Source organism: Balaenoptera musculus, chromosome 20 (genome assembly GCF_009873245.2).
Source record: "Balaenoptera musculus isolate JJ_BM4_2016_0621 chromosome 20, mBalMus1.pri.v3, whole genome shotgun sequence".
NCBI lineage: Eukaryota > Metazoa > Chordata > Mammalia > Artiodactyla > Balaenopteridae > Balaenoptera > Balaenoptera musculus.
The window spans coordinates 42,817,501-42,837,036 of record NC_045804.1 but is presented as its reverse complement, the minus strand read 5'-3'; the positions used below and the strand labels follow the sequence as shown (position 1 = coordinate 42,837,036).

The window sequence follows — 19,536 nt, the reverse complement described above, 5'->3', positions numbered from 1 at the left end:
GCCCTGAAGGCAGGGCAAACCAATCGAATCCAAATTTACCTCAATTGCAAGCAGGCAGGGAATTTCAAGGACCGTAAGTTTAAGATTTGCCAACCTCAGATCAAGTTACAGGTCATAAAAGTCACTTGAAGTTGTGAAAAGATTGCTTGGCTACTGAGGGTGAGAGGCATTTTCCTATGTTCACAGGCACCCCTATGGGGTCCTAAAACAGGAAATGAAATCTGAACATAAAGGCTCTCTTGTCAGTTCTCCAAATGACATGAGAGAAAGCGGCAGTACCATTTTAAAATCATGTAGCTAGAATCTGACCCATGTTAGTATCCCAATCATGTCTTCCCTACCTTCCTTTGGTCACTCAGTCTAAAGCATTACCATCCTGCTATTACTTCTTCCTGATAGACATACGGAAAATGTAAGCGTGTTTCTATTTATATTCTGCAATCTTCCTTTCATTTTGCACTATGGTTTTCATGGGGAGATGGCAAGCAATTCTGGCTTTCTCAGAGAACATATCTTCCCAAAATGCTATTTTTACCTAATTGGATATGTTGGTTGGAGAGTAAATAATTTAATGATGTGAAGGGTATTGGTATCTTACTGCTTTATAAAGTAGACGTATTAAAGTAAAATGAAAAAAAAAAAATCACAACAGGTTTAAAGATAAGATGCTTTTGTAAAATACAGGTGATTCTCAAGAACTTGGGTAGATTTTCCACTGGCTTTTAACTTTATAACCTACAACTATATACACCCCGAAAAGAGCAACTTGTAAGAACTTCAAAACAGTTTCTCAGTGGAGACAAGTCTTCAAGGGTACGCATAGCTAATAAAAGTTTTCCTCATTTTGCCTCCTCAAAGGGCCCACACCACTAGATTTTTTTCTTATGGTTACTTTAGCCAGAAAGGTTTACTACAAGCCTATTAGGTCCCCTAGAAGATCATAATTTTCTTTTGCTCAGTAGTTATTTTAAAGTGAGCATTTCTGCAGCAGCCCTCCAAGAACAAACCAAGTAAAAGCGGTTGCATTCATGGAGCGTTAACTCTCAAGCAGTGCTCTACAGTTGTGCTGTTTCTTCATTACCCTTCTTATTTAATTTGCCTGTGGTGCTTCCAACATATTTAAGAAACATTTGAGATAGTGGTTTGTTTTTTTTTTTACAAGTCTTTAATTAAAAAACTCAACAAAAATATATAATCAAGCATTTTACATAATGCATACATTCTTAATATCTGCAGGTAAGATAAATAACAGAAGGCAAAAGCAGATATACTAATTGTATTGCTTCTCTTTGGCAAGTCACCAATATTATCCCCTGCAGAAACATAGGATATGTGTAAAAAATAAACAAAAAGCAAATAAGCCCACCACGGTCTTAAAATAATTGTCCCTTAGTACAAACAACAAAATATTTAGCAATAATGCAGTAGATGGATTTTTCAAATTGACTAAAATTTATTATAATACTTTATTTATACCACAGGGGTTAAAGTAGCAAGCTGCTTTCCAAAATTAAGGCCCACAGCAGTAGTTAGGAAAAAAAAAAAGACACCCTTTTTTCCTGGTTATATCCTGGCTATTTTTCGTTTAATAATGTGACATTCAAATTCTACCTCTCAGATGCCACTCCTAAGGAGAACAAAATCCTTCCCTAGACAAAAGCTGTTTTACTTGAAGGTCAGTTGTCTGACCATCCCCCAACCAAATACACATTTTGTTATGAGGCATTCAGCTTTCTTAAGTCAGTATTTACCATCTAACTCAGTGTCCCAGAATAAAAAAAATTCCTTCCACTTTACAGCAAAGATACATAGTGTGGCTCTACTGAAGCAATATATACATGTTGGAACTAAAAATTAGAAAAGCAGAAGGGTCCATTCAAAACACAGCAGCTTATATCGAAATATATACATGTATGTATATGTTTTCACAGTTACATTTTAGAAAAAAATTTACATTTGATATGTTCAGAAATATTTCTCCTAAGGTCTATAAATAATATTTTAAAAGCTCAACTGATCAAAATGCAATACAAGAATGTATCAAATTAAATAAATCTCCTAAACCTTGAAGTCAGCAAAGCTTGAGGTTTGTGTAAAGTGTGTCGTCAGTCCCTAACACTAGGGAAGACAGCATCCTCTACACACGGTAGGAGAGGAACTCTAAAACTTTGGAAGGAATCGGCAGCTCCTGGACTTCTTGGGTGGGCATCACTCTCCGGATTGACATGCGACATAAATGTTGGAGGCTAGGGACTTGCCTTGGAGTGGCCCAAAAATACACACTTCCATCATGTGTCCTAGACAGAAACAAACAAATCACAAGCTCAGTCACACGAATCCACGTATTTCATCATCCCACAGCTCAAACAACTACCACCGAGGCTGTGAATTAGAGCCACAAACTGCACATTAAAACCTAATTAAGGAGACCTGCCCAGTGATCTCCCTCTATGACAAAGTAATAATATTATAAAGAGCCCTTATGGAAGATTTACTGACAATAAAATACAGGCTGCTTTGACTAAAAGCCTCCTTAAATTGCCTCTTAAAAGAAAACAGAAAAATCACTTACCCAGCAGCTAAAACACTGCCATCAGTAGAAAAGGCACAGCAAAGACCATTGCTCAAAGGTGCAACTTGCACTGGATAATCCTCATCAATTCTCCAGAACCTCACCATTCTGGAAAGGAAATAAATCGTCCAGTGATTATCTAGTAGGAAATTTAAGGTAAAAGCAACTTTTAAAACTCAGAAAGAAATGCCACCCTGTGCTGAGTCACAAAATATACACACAAACACGCACACACACAAATCACTGCAGCAATGACTGGAACTTGCTTTATGAAAGATTTTATAGTTTATACCAATTGGTAATTTGGATTAATTCACACTGAGAGACTATAAAGCATGGCTGCCTTCACTTCCCAGTGTTCTGATCTGTAATGCCCACAACTGGAAACTTTCTCCTTACTTCCTTACACTTAAAATATAATCGGTATCTGATCTGTTTAACTCTTTTCAAGAAGTTTATGAAACTTTTCACCTAGGTAGAGTGTGTCTAGGAATAGCAGATAACTGATAGTCAGAAACTAGCTGAACAAACAGGAAAACAATGACTGCTGGCAAACAAAGAACTCTCCCCGTACGTTTGCTAACATTCTAGAAAGATGGTAATGAGTCACTTTCTGAACTGATGTGACCAAATTGCTTAATGCTATATCCACGTACATGGATAAAAGTATGAGAAAATGGAATGGCTACATCTAGTTTCCCCTTACCAATAAGCAGCACATCTCACTGATGTGACATTTCATCTTTACAGTCTCAGTTTCAGTGGATACAAATGACTCTGTTTTAATCATTTATTTCACTTTGAAAATGTCCTTCTGTTTCAACCTTTATAAGATATTACTAAGAAAATCTGTCAGCTGAGCTAAAAAGTTAATTAAAAATGCACCCAGTTTGCCTGAACCAGTTAACAAACAAAGAACACAGGGAAAGGCACGCATTATCTTTAGTTTACATAAATACTGTTCAGGCCAATATTCTTTAAGACACATAAACATCTCCCAAGGTCTTGTCTAGAAAAAGGGCCATTAAAACCCAACTGCAGAAAGGCCATATTTTTCATCCTTAAGAATGTTTTTTATTAAGTAGAAGAATGAAAGGAAATCTTTACAATAATAAATAGGTCAAGATGTAATTCACACACTTACTTATCATCAGCAAGGCTTGCAACATGCAGTCCGTCATGACTAAACGAGACAGATCGTACCCATCGGTCATTTGCTCCTCCAGCAAATATTGGAGTGGGTGGGGGAAACAGGTGCCTGAGGTCAAAGACATGTTTTCAGTGGAAATGAGAGTCACTTCAAGAAACAAAACTACCCAGGTACAAAGTACATCAGTCTTTGGAATAATGTTTAAAGTGGCCTTAACAAACACAACTGAGAAGACTGAGCAGAGCTAGTCTATCCACTTTAAATGAAGCGATTAAACCTAACTACTAATCTCCTTCTTACAGAGTGGTTTAAGACTAAGTCCAACTTTAGTTTTAACTATGTTTCCCCAACACGAAACTCTAAATATAATTACCACTTCTACAGAGTCATGTACTGTTAAGTAACAATAACAAGATCTGTATCAAGAAAGTCAAATTTATTTGTAGAATTTAGACGCATTATTAAAGGGCCTAAATGATACCGAAATTTTAAATTATGACAGACTGTAATTTTAGATTTCACATGTTAATGATTCTAATCATCCCCATGACTTCTTAAAAGCTATACTGATAGTAGAGATGAATTACAGACTAAAATAATTCATGCTGTACCCACCCAAATTCCATCAGAATGTCTCCAGTGTGTGGATCCCAGATATAAACTCGAGTATCATAAGATGCCGTAGCCAGTAATGCTCCATCAGGAGAAAAGTCACAAGCTACAACATCATGGTGATGTCCTTCTAGTTTCCGTATCATGGTATATTTATCCATATTCCAAAGGAAAACCTGCAAAAAAGGCAAATGTTATAGCTTCATTCAGACATGCAGAGGACAAAATGGCACATCTTAAACTAAAACTGCTAAATTTAATTAAGATTACATTAAATTAAACATTATAAATTATGAATAATTATGAAAGAATATGCTCAGTGTCATAGTCAAAGATTAAAATCAGTTTTTAAGTTAATTAAAGTAAACATGCAAATTCTATTCAAATGTTTCTGTTAAATGTTAATTTAAAAATAAGCCTAAACACAAAAAAGGCAATGCAATTTAACCACAAAGTTATACTGACATCCATTTATTCCAAAAACTAATTAACTAAAATATACAGAAATAAATAGGGTTAAGTACTACAAACCCCCTTCTTTTTTTTTTTTCCAGAAACTACCAAATTTTTAAAAAATATACAGACAGAAAATATAAGGTTAACAAATTGTTACTCCATTGGCATCTCCCTTTGAGATAATCACTTGTTTACAATAGGCTTGGGTCACCAACGTGAGCCTAGGAAGAGAAACAGATACTGCAAGCAAAGAGAATTTTTCACAGCCAAATGAAATTTCTTTGGCAAACAACAAGGATGTTAAACCACATTATAAAATGAAAATGCTAATTTACGAAAATAATACAATTAACAACATTTCTGTGAATCAAGATTTGCCAATCTTATTTTTCCCAAACCAACCACAATCATTAGTCATTTTAAGTATAAAACATTTAAATCACTTTAGTACAAGTTCACACATAGTTTTAGATTCTAAAGATCAGTAGTTATACTGTGCAGAATAGCTCTAAACAGGATTCTAATGTTTACTTCAATCTGTTATATTAAACGTGAGCTTGGAGGTTTATTACAATCCTAATAAGACAAACTCTCCTCCTCTTGGAGTAAAGCAATCCTTTTTGCTATGTTTTTCTGCACAGACACAATATATTATTTCCAAAGAAAAATAAATACAAATTTTAAATTGGATCAAAGACTTAAGGTATCTCTAGTATCTCAAAGAATTCCAAAAAATAGCACAGAGAAACCATTTGAAAGCCAACTACATTACATTAAATTGGTTTCACATGTTAGACTCCCAATTCCACCAGACTGGAAGATCAATTACATCGGAGGAGTCAGTTGGTTTCACTGTGGGGAAAATTATTTTTAAAAAGAAAAAAAGAAAGAAAGAAAAGCAGAAAGTGGACATCGACCAGCACCTGTGTACGTACAGTACACCTTGCAGCCGAATGCAAGGTTACTTCATCCTATGGTAAAGGTCGCCCCCAGCCCGGTAGCCAGAGATGCCACTCTTTCTGCCCAGCTAACACCATTGTGCGCCTGTGTGCGAGTGGTGCCAGCATAACCTCAATCACACCAATATTGCTGCCACCACCTGTGACAGGGAAAGCAAGAAGCATATGGAAAACACACAGCCTAAAATAGCAATGTCAACATCTAGCTTTGCTCTTCTTATGATTTTTAAAGAACTGAATATTTTTTTCTAAACTGCCAACATTTGCAACTATCATTTTTAACACACTTCTTGGCTAAATAAAATGCATTTTAACCAGCCTCCCACCCCCCATTAATTCAAAGTGTATTGTGATCATCACATGTATTTGGACTTCAACCATTTTCATAAATACCTGAAGCTAATAAGATCTCTTTAACTATACTAACTCAGAGCTGGTAGACAACTAACTAAAGGAGGGTTCATCAATAAGCATAACCCTCTTAAGAGTCACTTTATACTTAATCTGTCTACAGGTATGCTATGCGAGACAGATCATATCAAATTTAGATGAAATTTACTCCAGGACATACATGACTGTTATTTTTATTCTTATTAGATTTTTAAGTTACTTTTTTTCAGTTAAATGTCCAGGACCAGCTGGGACTTAAAACTTTTTAAACAGCAAACTGGACCAAAAAAAAAAAAAAAAATAGAACAACAGAGAAGAAAATAATTAGCAAGGGAATGTCTTAACAGTTGGACTAGATCTCTTCTATAGCACATAAACTCTCCTAGATCTGAGAAAATATAAAATTGACATAACCCTCATTTTATGAATATCATCTCTAACTAAAACAATCCAATTTCTCACTTTACAATCAATAACTATACTTATTTAATTTCCCTCATGCAAATTCTCCCCCATCATGAAATAACACATTTAAGATAATCAAGACACCGAGCACAGACTTAATAGGTTACTTAGATTTAAAATGATTATGCACATATTATTATAATCCAATTCACAGTAAGTATACAAGAACTTTGACACATACTGCTTTACTGGCTCCCACTGAACACAGCATAGAAGAGTCAGGAGAGAATGCACAGCTGTACACCCAGTTCTGATGGCCCCTCAATACTTTCATCATGTTTCCTGAACAAAAGGAAAATACCTGGGTTAACCCTAGAATCTACTTCAAATAAGTAACATTTCAAAAATGGCAGAATCACAGAATCACAAACTTCTACAGAGGCAGTGATTAATCTATTACAGGGGTTGGCAATATACAACAGTTGCTTATTTTTGTACCTAAGTTTTACTGGAACACAAGCATGCCCATTGTTGTGACAGCAGAGTGGAGTAACTACTGCAGAGATAGCATGGTCCGCAAGCCTAAAATATTCACCATCTGGCCCTTTAAGAAAAGGTCGGCTGACTTACAACTGAAAGTATGTTGAGAGAGCAAATTCCATATGATATGAGAAAGAAAATAAAATTTAATTTTCAAATGTTTTAACTATTGGGATCCCTTCACCCCTCAATAGCTGAGCAATCAGAGAACTGATCAATGCAGAAGAGGTGCCACATAGTTTGGTAATAATATTAGTGTATTATTCTATCAGGCAATGGTTATTACCCATAAGCTGAAACAAGTCTCCAAATCTGAGGGGTTTGTTTTCTACTACATTCAATATAAGCTATATTTCCCCAAACAAGCCTGTCAACTTCCAGCTTGAGGCTGGTAGAGCACTAGCAGATCTTAATTAAATATATGGTTTTAGTTAAAACTATAAACTCTTTCATCAGAGGCTAAGAAGGGGGAAGAGATGCTCATCTCAGGTCTTCTCAAACAAGGTAGACTCTCCAAAACTTTGTAAAAGGATCACAATTATCAGTGTTTCCGAAAAAGCTAAAACTTGACACCGATATTCCTTTTACTATATTGGAGGGCAAATCTCTTACTTTTTATAATTCTTACTTAAACTATCCAACTTATTATTATGATTAGTATTTACATCCTATAAATTCTGGTGTATAAATCATGTTTGAATTTACATTTTATTAATTACTAAGTTATATCTTTTGTTAGGTCAAGATCTACTTAAATTTTCACTAAGCAAATGAAGGAAGTTAAATCCTCCCCAATATAAAGGAAATAAAACACAGACCAGTTCAAATAAAACCCTAAGACTGATCCAGATTCTGTCCTCAAATAGTTGATACAGATATATGTAGTTAGTTTCTGAGTAATATCAGATTGTTTACTTAGAGTAACTGCTGGCTCCTATTCTGGGTCACATTTATGATTTTGTTTGATCTGTACAGGGAAAGGGACCAAAGGACTAAGCAGAGAAAAGGAAACTTTGATCATGTCACTTTTAATGTCAAATGCCCCAAGTGTTCGTAATACCTCTCAGTAGTAATATCCAGAAACTAATTCTTTTCCACAGCCTAGAAAGAAAGACATACCATCATCTTTCAGGTCCCACACTCTCAGAGTTTTGTCTCTTGAAGCTGACACCAGGATCAAGCTCCCATCTGGAGCAAAAGTTAAATCTCTGACCACTTCAGTATGATCTACCAAGTTAAGGAGGAGTTTTCCTAAATGCAATGGAAGGTGGGAAAGAGACAATGTTAATAATTTTAATCAGCTTCCATATTAAAAAAATAGGGTTGAGATCACCATTAAAAAAAAAAAAAGAATAGAAATATCTGGGTACCTCCTTAGTTTACCAAGTGTAAAATGACTTATTTACTAGTGCCTTTACTATTATCTTTAAAGATTCACTATTTACATTGTTTTAAAATGGATTATTTCCAAGATACCAAAGCCTAAATTAGAAAAATTAAAAGGGAATTCCTGAAATGTGAACAAACTCCTGGATCAAGTCAATTTAATATCAAGAAAATCTACATCATTTAAAAATCTTTGTATAGTATGATTTTAAAATACAAAATCAAAATTTTCCTTTTCTTTTACTTGGCCTAGACTACGAATGGACTGTCAAACTCCCCCAAAGATACACGTTATCCAGAACAGCCTAAATTTTTAAACATAAACTCGATGAAAAAAAGGTACTTTATTCATCTAATATTATAGTTTTGTTTTTCTGTGAAAAGCAATGTGCTTACCTTAAATGTTTTCCCAGAATTCAATCAAATTTACTGACTCATTATCCCCACTCAGTGTTAGTATCACTTGCTGTATTCTAATGTACATAATTTTAATGCTCATTTAAAAAAATCTTTTAAATTTTGGAGTACATACTATCAGCCAGAAACTATTTTAGGTAGTGAATAACACATTTACTTTTTTAAAATTTATTTTATTTTGGCCGTGCTGCATGGCTTGCGGGATCTTAGTTTCCTGACCGGGGATCGAACCCATGTCCCCTGCAGTCCTAACCACTGGACCGCCAGCGAATTCCCACAACACATTTACTTTTAATTGCCCAAAGAATTTAACTTCTCAACCTATCTGGTTAAACTTTAGATAAAATGTCATTAAAACTTTCCAGAGGTTAGATAATGATTGTTGAAAACCAGATTTACCTTGAAAGCCTCTGAGCTATCAATCATTGAAAAAGTATATAAGAAAACACCTTGCGAGTTGAGTCATAAACTAAATTACCAGTTTATAAGTGATAATTAACTAAACATTCCTTAGACGTGCCCTTCCTACTAAAATATTCTCTGAAGAGTGATCAAGCAATATGAACTCTATTTTCCTAAATTAAAACTATGAGCTGAAGATGCTATTTAGACCAAATATAAAGATACATGCATAGCATCAATTCTTGCTTCTCTGTGAGTTAAACTCCTCAAATTATGTATTCTTCCAGTGCCTATGAGCTATGCTTGCATCACAAGATAATCAGGTTTGCTTTCAAAACTATGACTCCATACCTGTATATACATCCCATATTTTGATACGCCCATTGTTTAACCCTGTGGCAAGGAGTAGCTGATCTTGTCCGAATCTGAATCGATGCCATTCTATGTTTACACAGCGACTCTGTTTTTCTGGAACTGAAGATCCAAAAGCAAGACTCCAGACTATATCGCCACAGTCTATAATATGTTCACGAGGCTTATTTTTTTGACCACCATCACTGTTTTGTCTTGACAATCTTAAACTGCTTGAATTGGTGATATTCTTGGTGCCATGCAAGAGACTGGGTAGAAAAAAAGGTCAGATTGAAATCTAGTTATTATTTACTCTGGATTCATGTGAATACTAAATAATGATGTGTTTGTTAAAATAACTTCAATATTATTATAGTGATACTGAATAACAACAGAATCCTTATAGATGGGAAGAGGAAAAGTTGCTACAAGCTACATGGGCATGACCAAATAAATTCAGACTAAAAGAAATCCTCAGTGTCTGACAAAAAGTTCAACAATAAAGCAATCTGTAATTTATTCATTTCAAATTTTCAAATTTGTTTTAATATATCCTTATTGATATAGAAATCCTATCTCAATTAGGACTCCTTTAATTAACCCAAAAGTATAAACAAGCAAAAAACAAAAACAAAAACAAAAAATTCTGAGAACATTAAGATATTGTGAAGCTGACACCAGAAAACTATCTTAAACCCCATAATAATCAGTAGTTTCCCATACGTTCTAGACCTAAAGTAATACGTAATAAGGACATTAATGACAAAAACCATAAAGGTGAACTAAACACAAAAAGCAGGGAAAGATTAAATTTAGTAGATACATTTTAGAAATTGCACTACCAAGGCACAATTAACCTGCCTTTTGATATATGGAAAAGAAAAATTTAAAGACACCGAAGTATCTGAGAAAGTATTCTATGATATATAAGGCCAGACAATTCTTCCCACAAATTTTCCAACAAATATATTCAGCTTATGAGTAAAATGCATTTACAACAGTCTCCAAAGGAAAAAACTTAAATAGCAAAATAATCTTATTATTCCACACAGAGAAAAAAATAAATTCTACAAACAGATAGATACAAAATACAAAAAAGAAAACAGTCTTACAAGTTCTTAAGGCACTGGGACCACGGAACAAGCTTTACTGCACGATGTCCTTGTGACCAAGCAAAGTATGAACCATCTGGAGCAAAAGCAACAGTCCAATTTTCACGACCACATTTCTTGTCAAAAGGAGCCGCAGGAGCTAAAAGTTCACCTATAGTACGTGATCTCACTAAAAGGAAAAATAAAAAATATAGGCTATCATATATAACCAACAATGAATTTGAGACTGCATCCATATTACTTTGGGATCCACTCAGCTCCACTGAGTTTTTCCTTTTTCTATGTAGACAAGGTACAATGAGTTCTGCATTCTACCCCTTTGAGGGGAGATGTGTGGTGTGAAGACCCCGTAATGAGAATAAACATCTTTAAGTTTTGATAAAGTGATTTTCCTAAAATTTCCCAAATCAAGAGCTTTTTAAGAAAGTTTCAAAAAAAAAAACTGGTCAAATAACAATAATGTAATGATCAATCAGGGCTAGCAATTACTGAAGTCCTGACTTTTGCACTGCCTTATGTTTTCCTCAAATTACTAACATTTAAAATGCAAGAAACTGAAGTTGCTCTGCAGGAAAAGTATCTTCCAAAAAGTTTGTAGCTTTCAAAAACCATAAACCACTATAAAATAAAGTTTTATATCATTACTCAAAGGAAGCACTATAGGGACTTCCCTGGTGGTGCAGTGGTTAAGAATCCGCCTGCCAATGGGGGGGACAGGGGTTCAATCCCTGGTCTGGGAAGATTCCCATATGCAGCGGAGCAACTACGCCCATGCGCCACAACTACTGAGCCTGTGCTCTAGAGCCCATGAGCCACAGCTACTGAGCCCGTGTGCCACAACTACTGAGCCTGCGCTCTAGAGCCTGCGAGCCACAGCTACTGAAGCCCGCGTGCCTAGAGCCCGTGCTCTGCAATAACAGAAGCCAACGCAATGAAGAAGCCCGCGCACCGCAACAAAGAGTAGCAGCCAAAAATAAATAAATAAATAAATTTACTTTTAAAATAAAATAAAATAATTAAACTGGCATATTAGAGTGTACAGAGAATTCTTCTTCTGCCTTTAACAAGAAGGATAATCAACAAGTTCCTATTGTACATGTGCAGATGCAAACGCGGCTGCTATTTCCTCAATTCTGGAAAAGGATCTTTTTTTTTTTTGGCTGCGTTGGGTCTTCGTTGCTGCGCATTGGGCTTTCTCTAGTTGCGGCAAGCAGGGGCTACTCTTCGATGTGGTGCGCGGGCTTCTCCTTGTGGTGGCTTCTCTTGTTGCAGAGCACAGGCTCTAGGCGCGTGCACTTCAGTAGTTGTGGCTCGCGGGCCCTACAGCGCAGACTCGGTAGTTGTGGCTCACGGGCTTAGTTTCTCGGCAGCATGTGGAATCTTCCAGGACCAGGGCTCGAACCGGTGTCCCCTGCATTGGCAGGCAGATTCTTAACCACTGCGCCACCAGGGAAAGGATCTTAATCAGTCTATCACCACTGCTGTCTTGGGTCTGTCTTGATTTCAAATTTTGCTACTCTTCCTTTTTAGTTATAAGTCACCTTCGGTTTAGTTTCCCTATTATCTATTTTGTGATCTGTTGCGTGTTCAACTCTATGGTCTACTTTTATGTTTTGGGCTTAAAGTTTCCAACAACTAAACTTCAATATATTCTACATACTGCAGTTCAAATGAGAACCACATATACTCCTATTGCAAGAGCAGATATATATACACAAACCCCAAAAATGTATTCATTCAGTGACACATCCAGTCTCCACGTGTGCTCCACCAACAGGGATTGTAGCACCTGGCATGTGACAGGGGCTCAGAAAATATTTATTGGACGAATATGAAAGCACATGTATAAGCTCCCATTCTTAAGCGATTTAAATATTTCCTTGGGACTTCCCTGGTGGCGCAGTGGATAAGACTCTGTGCTCCCAATGCAGGGGGCCTGGGTTCGATCCTTGGTCAGGGAACTAACTAGATCCCACACGCATGCTGCAACTAAGAGTTCGCATGCCACAACCAAGGAGCTGGTGAGCCGCAACTAAGGAGCCTGCCTGCTGCAACTAAGACCTGGTGAAATCAAATAAATAAAATAAAAATAAATAAATATTAAAAACAATAATTAATAAATAAATAAATATTTCCTTGCCCAGTTCTTTGATACATTAACAATGAGATTATGGTTTAAAAAGTGAAACAAAGGAAAACTGAAATCTGTTTTCCTATGATATTCATAAATATAAATATGCACCTATTTTGGCACAGCTGAAATTATTAGAAAATTTCCTTTTGATGACTCAAAATCTTCCCCCGTGACACTCCACCCACTCAGTACTGGGTCTGATCTAAAAGAATAAGCCTGATCCTGCTCTCACGTGACATTCATATATTGAAGACGGCCATGACATCAGCAACTAAATCTTTTCACCAGGATAAAATCTGGAGAGTTTTCAATCATCCCTTAGATTACATGGTTTCAAGTCCATTCTCCACCTACACCTTCATACTTTTCTGGATAAACTCCAGTTAGTAACGGCCCTCAAAAAAGTGGAACTTTTTCAACCAAACACAATACTTCAAGCGTGGTTTAATCAAAGCAGAACCCCCCACCTACCCCTGCCCCACTTGTATCACATGACTTTAATACAAAATTCACAAACCGGTGACACTCTTATGCCTGTAGAATGATTTTTTAAATATACAAATGAGGGAGTTCCCTGGTGGCCTGGTGGTTAGGATTCTGGGCTTTCACTACCGAGGGCCCGGGTTCAATCCCTGGTTGGGGAACTAGGATCCCACAAGCCGCACGGCGTGGCCAAAAAAAACCCAAAACAAAACACTCACACACAAATGATTTTTGAAAGGGCTTGCTGCTCCATGTCCCCTATATTCCTCCAGGCCCACAGTCTTTCATTTATGTGCCTCGCCCCTGAATTTGCAACCCCTGCCTAAATCTTTTTTTTTTTTTTAAACATGGGTTTCTATAACCACATCTATCTTTTAAAATCCACAAATTTTAGGAGAAAAAGAAAATCAAAGTTCACAAATAAGGGAAGCAAGTTTTAAAATTCTACTGAAAAATGCAAGCATTATCTTCAAAAGAGAAAGCCCCTGATTAAACTAGATGAGTATACTTATATAACTTCCATCTCAAAAAATAGAGGACTGGCCCTTGCATTCAACTTCAAAAACATCTGGTAAATTAGACTAGAACTCATTTCTCCTTTAGCAAGCATAAGCAAGACTAACTTTCCTACAGAAGACTCATTTTTTTAAATCTGTATTTTAGGATCACTCTGTATTTTTCTTCTTTCACCTTGACCACAATCACAAAACTCCTCTTGTGTAAAGGGTGGTAATAAATTAACTAAAAAACTGGTTCAGATAACAAAGACCACGAAATAATAAGCTAATCTACTCTCGAATATATTTTTTTTTTCAAGAAATAGGGCCACCCTAAAAAAATACTGCCAAATAAATACAAACAAGTACTGAATTAATAATTACCTTGTGTTTCTTTGCTTGTTAACAGGCATATAAAATGATCACTTCATTTTAATCAAATAATTTAAACACTCATTTAAATACTTACTGGTACACTATTATAAACTAGCACAAGGTTTATAATGAAGAAAAAATTTTAATTAAACCTTTATATACTACCTGCAACTATTGAATGTTAGTATCCTAAGATACTATGATTTAATGACCTTGTATAAGGGAAAAGCTGCCTGCCGTGGGAACTTGGCCATTAGATAAAAGTTATTAATATTATTAATATCCGCACAGTAGTAACACATCATCTGAGTCACTGCTCAACCAAGCAAACCAGATTCAGCTCCTTCTTCACATTCCTCCCTGCAATTTCATAACTAGAAAGGGAGGATCTGTGGCAGAACCTTGTGAAAGAGGGCAGTAGCTCTAGGCAGTAACTCCCTGTCACAGAGACTTCTTTAATCATTCATGGAATCTTGCCTCCTCTTTCAGTACTTACTTGAGAAACCAAACAGCTATAATTAATACCCAAGAAAAAAATGTTAGTCCTTACTGATAGATACAAAGCAACGCAGAGGTATTAGTGTTTAACTTTGTATTCAAATGATACTTTAAAAAATGAAACAAAGAAACAAAAACCTGGAGTTTAAAACAAAAACTTACAAAAGGCCAAAGTTCTTTTAAATATAGCAACTTTATACTATATAGTAACTTTATATAGTTATATAGTAACTTTATATTATATCCAGGAAATAACACTGAGACACATACGCAAAAAAAAAATTTTTTTTTTTAATTAAAAAAGCTATTTAGTGCATGGTTCTACCTTATGCAGGTATGCTAAGAACCTCTATCCATCCCTTAGAAGAGAGGACTGGAAAGTTTTCAAAATGATTCATCAAGATGAAATAAAATACAGATAAATGAAAGGCAGATCACTCATCTGCAATACTGCTGTGAGTAGGAAAAAAAAAATAGCACTGAATTGAGAATAAGAACTTCTGAGTTCTATGTTCCACAGTTAAAATAAAAATTGGACATGAATTTTGTTTTCTCTGTATGTTTAAAATAGTCATTAAAACCAGGGTTAAAGTCCCCTCCTAACCTGCCATTCAACCTTATCTCTAAGAGAACAAAAGTCCAGAACTCTAAGATAGCTGTCTCTAGATATAAAAATTCACCCACATACAGGATACAGGGCCTTTTGGATACTTCAGCTTCTCCCTTTCTCTAGAAAACCTCCTCCAAGGATTCAATAAAGGCACACGTTTAGTTGAAGAACAAGAAAATGCAAAGGCTCTCTGCTCAGTAGCTCCCTCCAAGTTTCATTTAATTAACACACAGTATTGGGCTCTGGGGAGGGATGAGGAGATGCTAAATCTATTTTTTTTTTTTAAATAAGAACTGTCTATCTATCTACCTATCTATATTTTTTTGTCCATGCCGCGCGGCTTGCGGGACCTTAGTTCCCCGACCAGGGATCCAACCCGGGCACCCGCAGTGAAAGCACCCAGTCCTCACCACTGCACCGCCAGGGAAGTCCCAAAAACTGTATGTATTTAAATAAGGTGTATAACATCACTTGATAAGTTCAGGGTTTATAAGCATAACAATCAATGCACAGCACCCGCAACTCGCCCCAAAGTTGTTCCAGTTATATTACCTTGAGAGAGAATTTAAATAATGTGAGGTGCTTTCTACTGAGTCAGTGGGTAGGTCCTGACGCAGGACCTTCAACATCTATTGGCCTGTCTTCTGCTTGGCAGGACTGGCCACTAAGCCAGTTTCTAGGCAGCCTTTTCAAGAGTCTGCTCTTCTGTAGATCAGCTTTTCTCCGGTCACTCCACCCAACCACCCTGCTCCTCCCTGCTCCTCTGAGTGTGAGAGATAACTGAGTCTCCTCCCCAGAGCCGCTGCCTTTCTTAACGCCATGCCATTTTTTTAAATACTGCTTTTTCCAGGCTGATGGCACCTCTTCGGCTGCATTTCTCCTTATAATTGTTGGTATACACGAAGACCCATCCTTTCATAACAGTTCAGATCACACAAGTTTACTTTTCCCCACCGGAAACTTTTTTAAGAGTCCTGGAGACTTGCCCAGCCCTCCCCTGCCCACTCGACGCCCCAGCCCCTTAGCCAGAAGAAATCCAGAAGAATGGCCCTGCGCGGACCGCCGATGAGAAAACTGGGGGGGGGGGGGTGGTCCCCGGGGAAGCGTGTCCATCTCCGGCCACACAATCATTGCAACCCTCGCCACTCGGCGCCCAGGTTCTCTTTGCCTCTAATATCCGCGCACCGCCTCCCTCCGTGCCAGGCGCACAGCAGGCGCCGCATCAATGCAGATCCCATTTACCCTCGGCGACACCCACCCGCAGGGCCGCTTCCTTTCTCTTCGCTCCAGGGCTTGGCCCCGGCTCACTGTTCTTCCTCAGACTCAGAGACGCTTCCTCCCGAGCCTCTGCCTCTCCGCAGCCCCCGCGCGCTCACCAGCAACCCTCACCCATCGTCCCATTCCTCACCGATCTCTTTCTCGTTGACCCTCGGGGGAAAGCTGGCCATCTATGGGGCACCGTCTGATTCCGGGGGCGCGATGCGGACGCAACGACAGAGAAGGGAAAGGCGAGCGCCGAGGGGCGTGACGCGGGCTGGGTCCCTCCCGGTCCCGGGGACGGAGGGGAGGGGCGGGGCGGTCGCGGCGGCTTCTGCCGACTGCCCCGGGAAAACTCCGGGGGGCCTCGGACCAAACTACGGAGTCAAACACAGACAATAGATGCTGTTCCCTTCCTCACGCCTACGGACCAAGACGCCTCCCTCTACACAACCGACTGCAAACGAGACACTGGAGACAAAATGGCGCGTGTCGCGGGGGATAGCAGGGCAGCGGGGGCGGGGCCTCGTGACGTCACAGAGCGATGGCCAGCCTCCCGACGTTCGGGACGTGACGGCCTCGGCTCGGCGCCCCGCCTTCTCTCCGGGTGCGAGCGGGCGTTGTCCTGGGGACGCGAAGGGGGAGCCGGAAGAGCGCCGGGGCGGAGGAGGAAGGGGAGGCTGCAGCACCAGCCCAGCCCCAAACGCTGGGTTGGAACTTACCGACTGTGCGTTTTAATTCTGTCTCATTTTCCCGGCCGGGAGCCCAGCATGGTATTTGTAAGTTGAAGAGCGTTTGAAAACGCAAACACAGAATTGTATAATACATATTAGCTCACAGCGTAAAGATTGCATGGAACTTAAACTGACTGAACTGTAAAGAACAAAAAAGACGTTTCAGGTTTTAACTCGGTTTGGCCACCTCCCCGGCCCTCATGTGCTGGGGAACTGGAGGTTGCAGTGATGCAAACAGTGAGAAGACAATGAACATCGCTATGCACCCACACGTCCGGCCGCGAACGTTCTGACGAGAGCCAGCCGGTTTTTGGAAGGGCCGAGGTGACCCGAATTCAGGAACAGGGAGACCCGGGCATGATGGCGTCCCGCCCTACCATGAGACCTGCCGGGGCTGTCTTTGTCCTGGCTGCTTCCTGCAGCTGGGCCTGCCTCGGGGCTGCAGCGAGGCTGGCGGTCAGCAGTGTCCCTGCCACTGGCCAAGGCAGACCCCACCGTGTCTGCTGAGAAGCAGCCCTTCCCGCACCCAAGGTCTAGGCCTCTGGGAGGCAGCTAACCATTCACACAGCAGAGCTGATAAACGTGTCAGTGTCTGCCAGAAGCCAAGCTGGTTCCCGTATACAGATGACATATTTGCATTTTAATTGGCTCTTCTATGGACTCTAAACCTAGTTCCAAAGGAGGACAGCTAAGGCTGGGAATTTCAAATATGCAGCAGATGCTAATGGGAGAGGAGTTGCATAGCCAGACTCTTTTGAGAGATCTCAAGTGACAGCACCTAGGCATGGCTACTTCATCTTTTTCTTTGCATAAGGATAATTCTTCCAATGGTGAGATGTTTAATACCAGGTACAAGAAATCATCCCCCCTCCTTTTTAAAAAAAAAATCATTTTGTTACATTCAGTAAACATATTTATTGAGGCTTGCTCTGTGCCAGATACTGGGGCTAGTTGTTGAATATTTATAGTAGAACAAAAGAAAAATTTTAATGCAGTCTTGTAGCTCAGATACCAATATTTTTGTCAGTCCCTGCTAATTCTTCTAACCAACTGCTATTACCTCTGTTTACATGTACTGTACCAAACAAATTCATGGAAAATACCAGTTCTTGAGTGTCTGTGAATTGTTTTGGTGACTTTTTCGTACAATTGTTTAATTCCACTCTAGTTTATTACTGCTAGTCAACAGACTTCCAGACCATTTCCTCAACTGACAAAGTATGACAATGGAATGAAAAATAATTGTATGATTTGCGTACTCATTAGTGATAATATCTGCTGTTTATTGGGTCCATGCTACATGTCAGGCACCGTGCCATATAAGTGCTTTTGTGGATTAACCCATTTAATACCCACAGCAGTATGAGCAGTGTATTAATCATTTATATTTTACCAACAGTTAGTAACTTGACGATAGTTACAGAGCTCCGAAGTGATAAAGTGCTAGATTTGAACCCAAACTTGTCTCCTGCCCTGCCCTGCTTCCATGCTACCTTGTCTCTCATAAATGAACCCTACCATGAGAAGCAAATATGTACGTGGCATTTCATATTTATATTTGCTACGTTAATGTCAAATCCGAATGGCTGTCTTATCACCTGCATATCCCATAAAGCTGAGATTCTCCAGAGTTTTATTCTTGTTCCACAGCTGTTTTTCTTCTTCCACACTCTCCCTGCGTTATGACAACCTCTCTTTGGGGTTTAATTACCAGCTCTATGTGAAGACTCTCAAGTCCAGACCTGCCTTCTCTCTTGAGCTTCAGATTTACATATTCAGATACTTAGAGTAAAGCCTGACATGTCACAACTGAGAACATAGTCTTCTCTCCCAAAGCTGCTCCATCTGTTATATTCCCTGCCCTAGTGAGCACGTCCATCCAGTCACCCAAGCCAGAAGCTGGAGTGTTTTTAGACTCAGGCCACTCTCCCCCAACCCCATGTGGCATGAATCAGTCCACAAGCCCTGCCAGTATTTTCTCTTAAACGTTCTGGAGTCTGTCTTCTCTGTTCCAAAACAGCTGCCACTGTCTTAATTCAAGAGCTTGTCATGTCATCTCTCTTAACACTCCTTTATAACCCCACACCCTAAGAAACCGCCATCAATACCTTGGTGCATTTCCTCCTAGGCTTTTAAAATTTTACTAGCTGTGTGTCCTTGGGCAAATTTGTTAACCTCCCTATGCCTCAATCTTCT

At 38.7% G+C, this 19,536-nt stretch overlaps 1 protein-coding gene across 3 annotated transcripts; it reads right to left on the bottom strand.

The window, feature by feature from the left end:
• Window positions 1–1,447: 1,447 nt before the first annotated feature.
• On the bottom strand, window positions 1,448–17,107 carry WSB1 (WD repeat and SOCS box containing 1). Of its 3 annotated transcripts, XR_005017743.1 has the most exons (10): window positions 16,758–17,090; window positions 10,753–10,921; window positions 9,641–9,909; window positions 8,204–8,335; window positions 6,786–6,886; window positions 5,714–5,889; window positions 4,338–4,510; window positions 3,717–3,830; window positions 2,573–2,680; window positions 1,448–2,297 (listed from the first exon to the last, which is right to left on the bottom strand). XR_005017743.1 is itself a non-coding variant. In XM_036836204.1 (9 exons), the coding sequence occupies exons 1-9, from the start codon at window positions 16,795–16,797 to the stop codon at window positions 2,138–2,140; spliced, it is 1,266 nt and encodes a 421-aa protein (XP_036692099.1). In that variant the 5' UTR covers window positions 16,798–17,089; the 3' UTR covers window positions 1,448–2,137. The 3 variants fall into 3 exon arrangements, 1 of the variants encoding a protein (XP_036692099.1); XR_005017742.1 differs by having other exon boundaries at window positions 4,338–5,889; window positions 16,758–17,107; XM_036836204.1 differs by lacking the exon at window positions 5,714–5,889 and having other exon boundaries at window positions 16,758–17,089.
• Window positions 17,108–19,536: the final 2,429 nt, after the last annotated feature.

Excerpts from the sequence above, each read along its gene's own strand:
- WSB1 (XM_036836204.1), bottom strand. The coding sequence starts at position 16,797 with ATGGCCAGCTTTCCCCCGAGGGTCAACGAGAAAGAGATCG. Across the intron at positions 4,511-6,785 it reads CAGTGGGAGCCAGTAAAGCA|GTTTTCCTTTGGAATATGGA; the intron begins GTATGTGTCAAA and ends CCTTTTTTGCAG. Across the intron at positions 2,681-3,716 it reads GCAAGCCTTGCTGATGATAA|AATGGTGAGGTTCTGGAGAA; the intron begins GTAAGTGTGTGA and ends TTTCCTTTCCAG.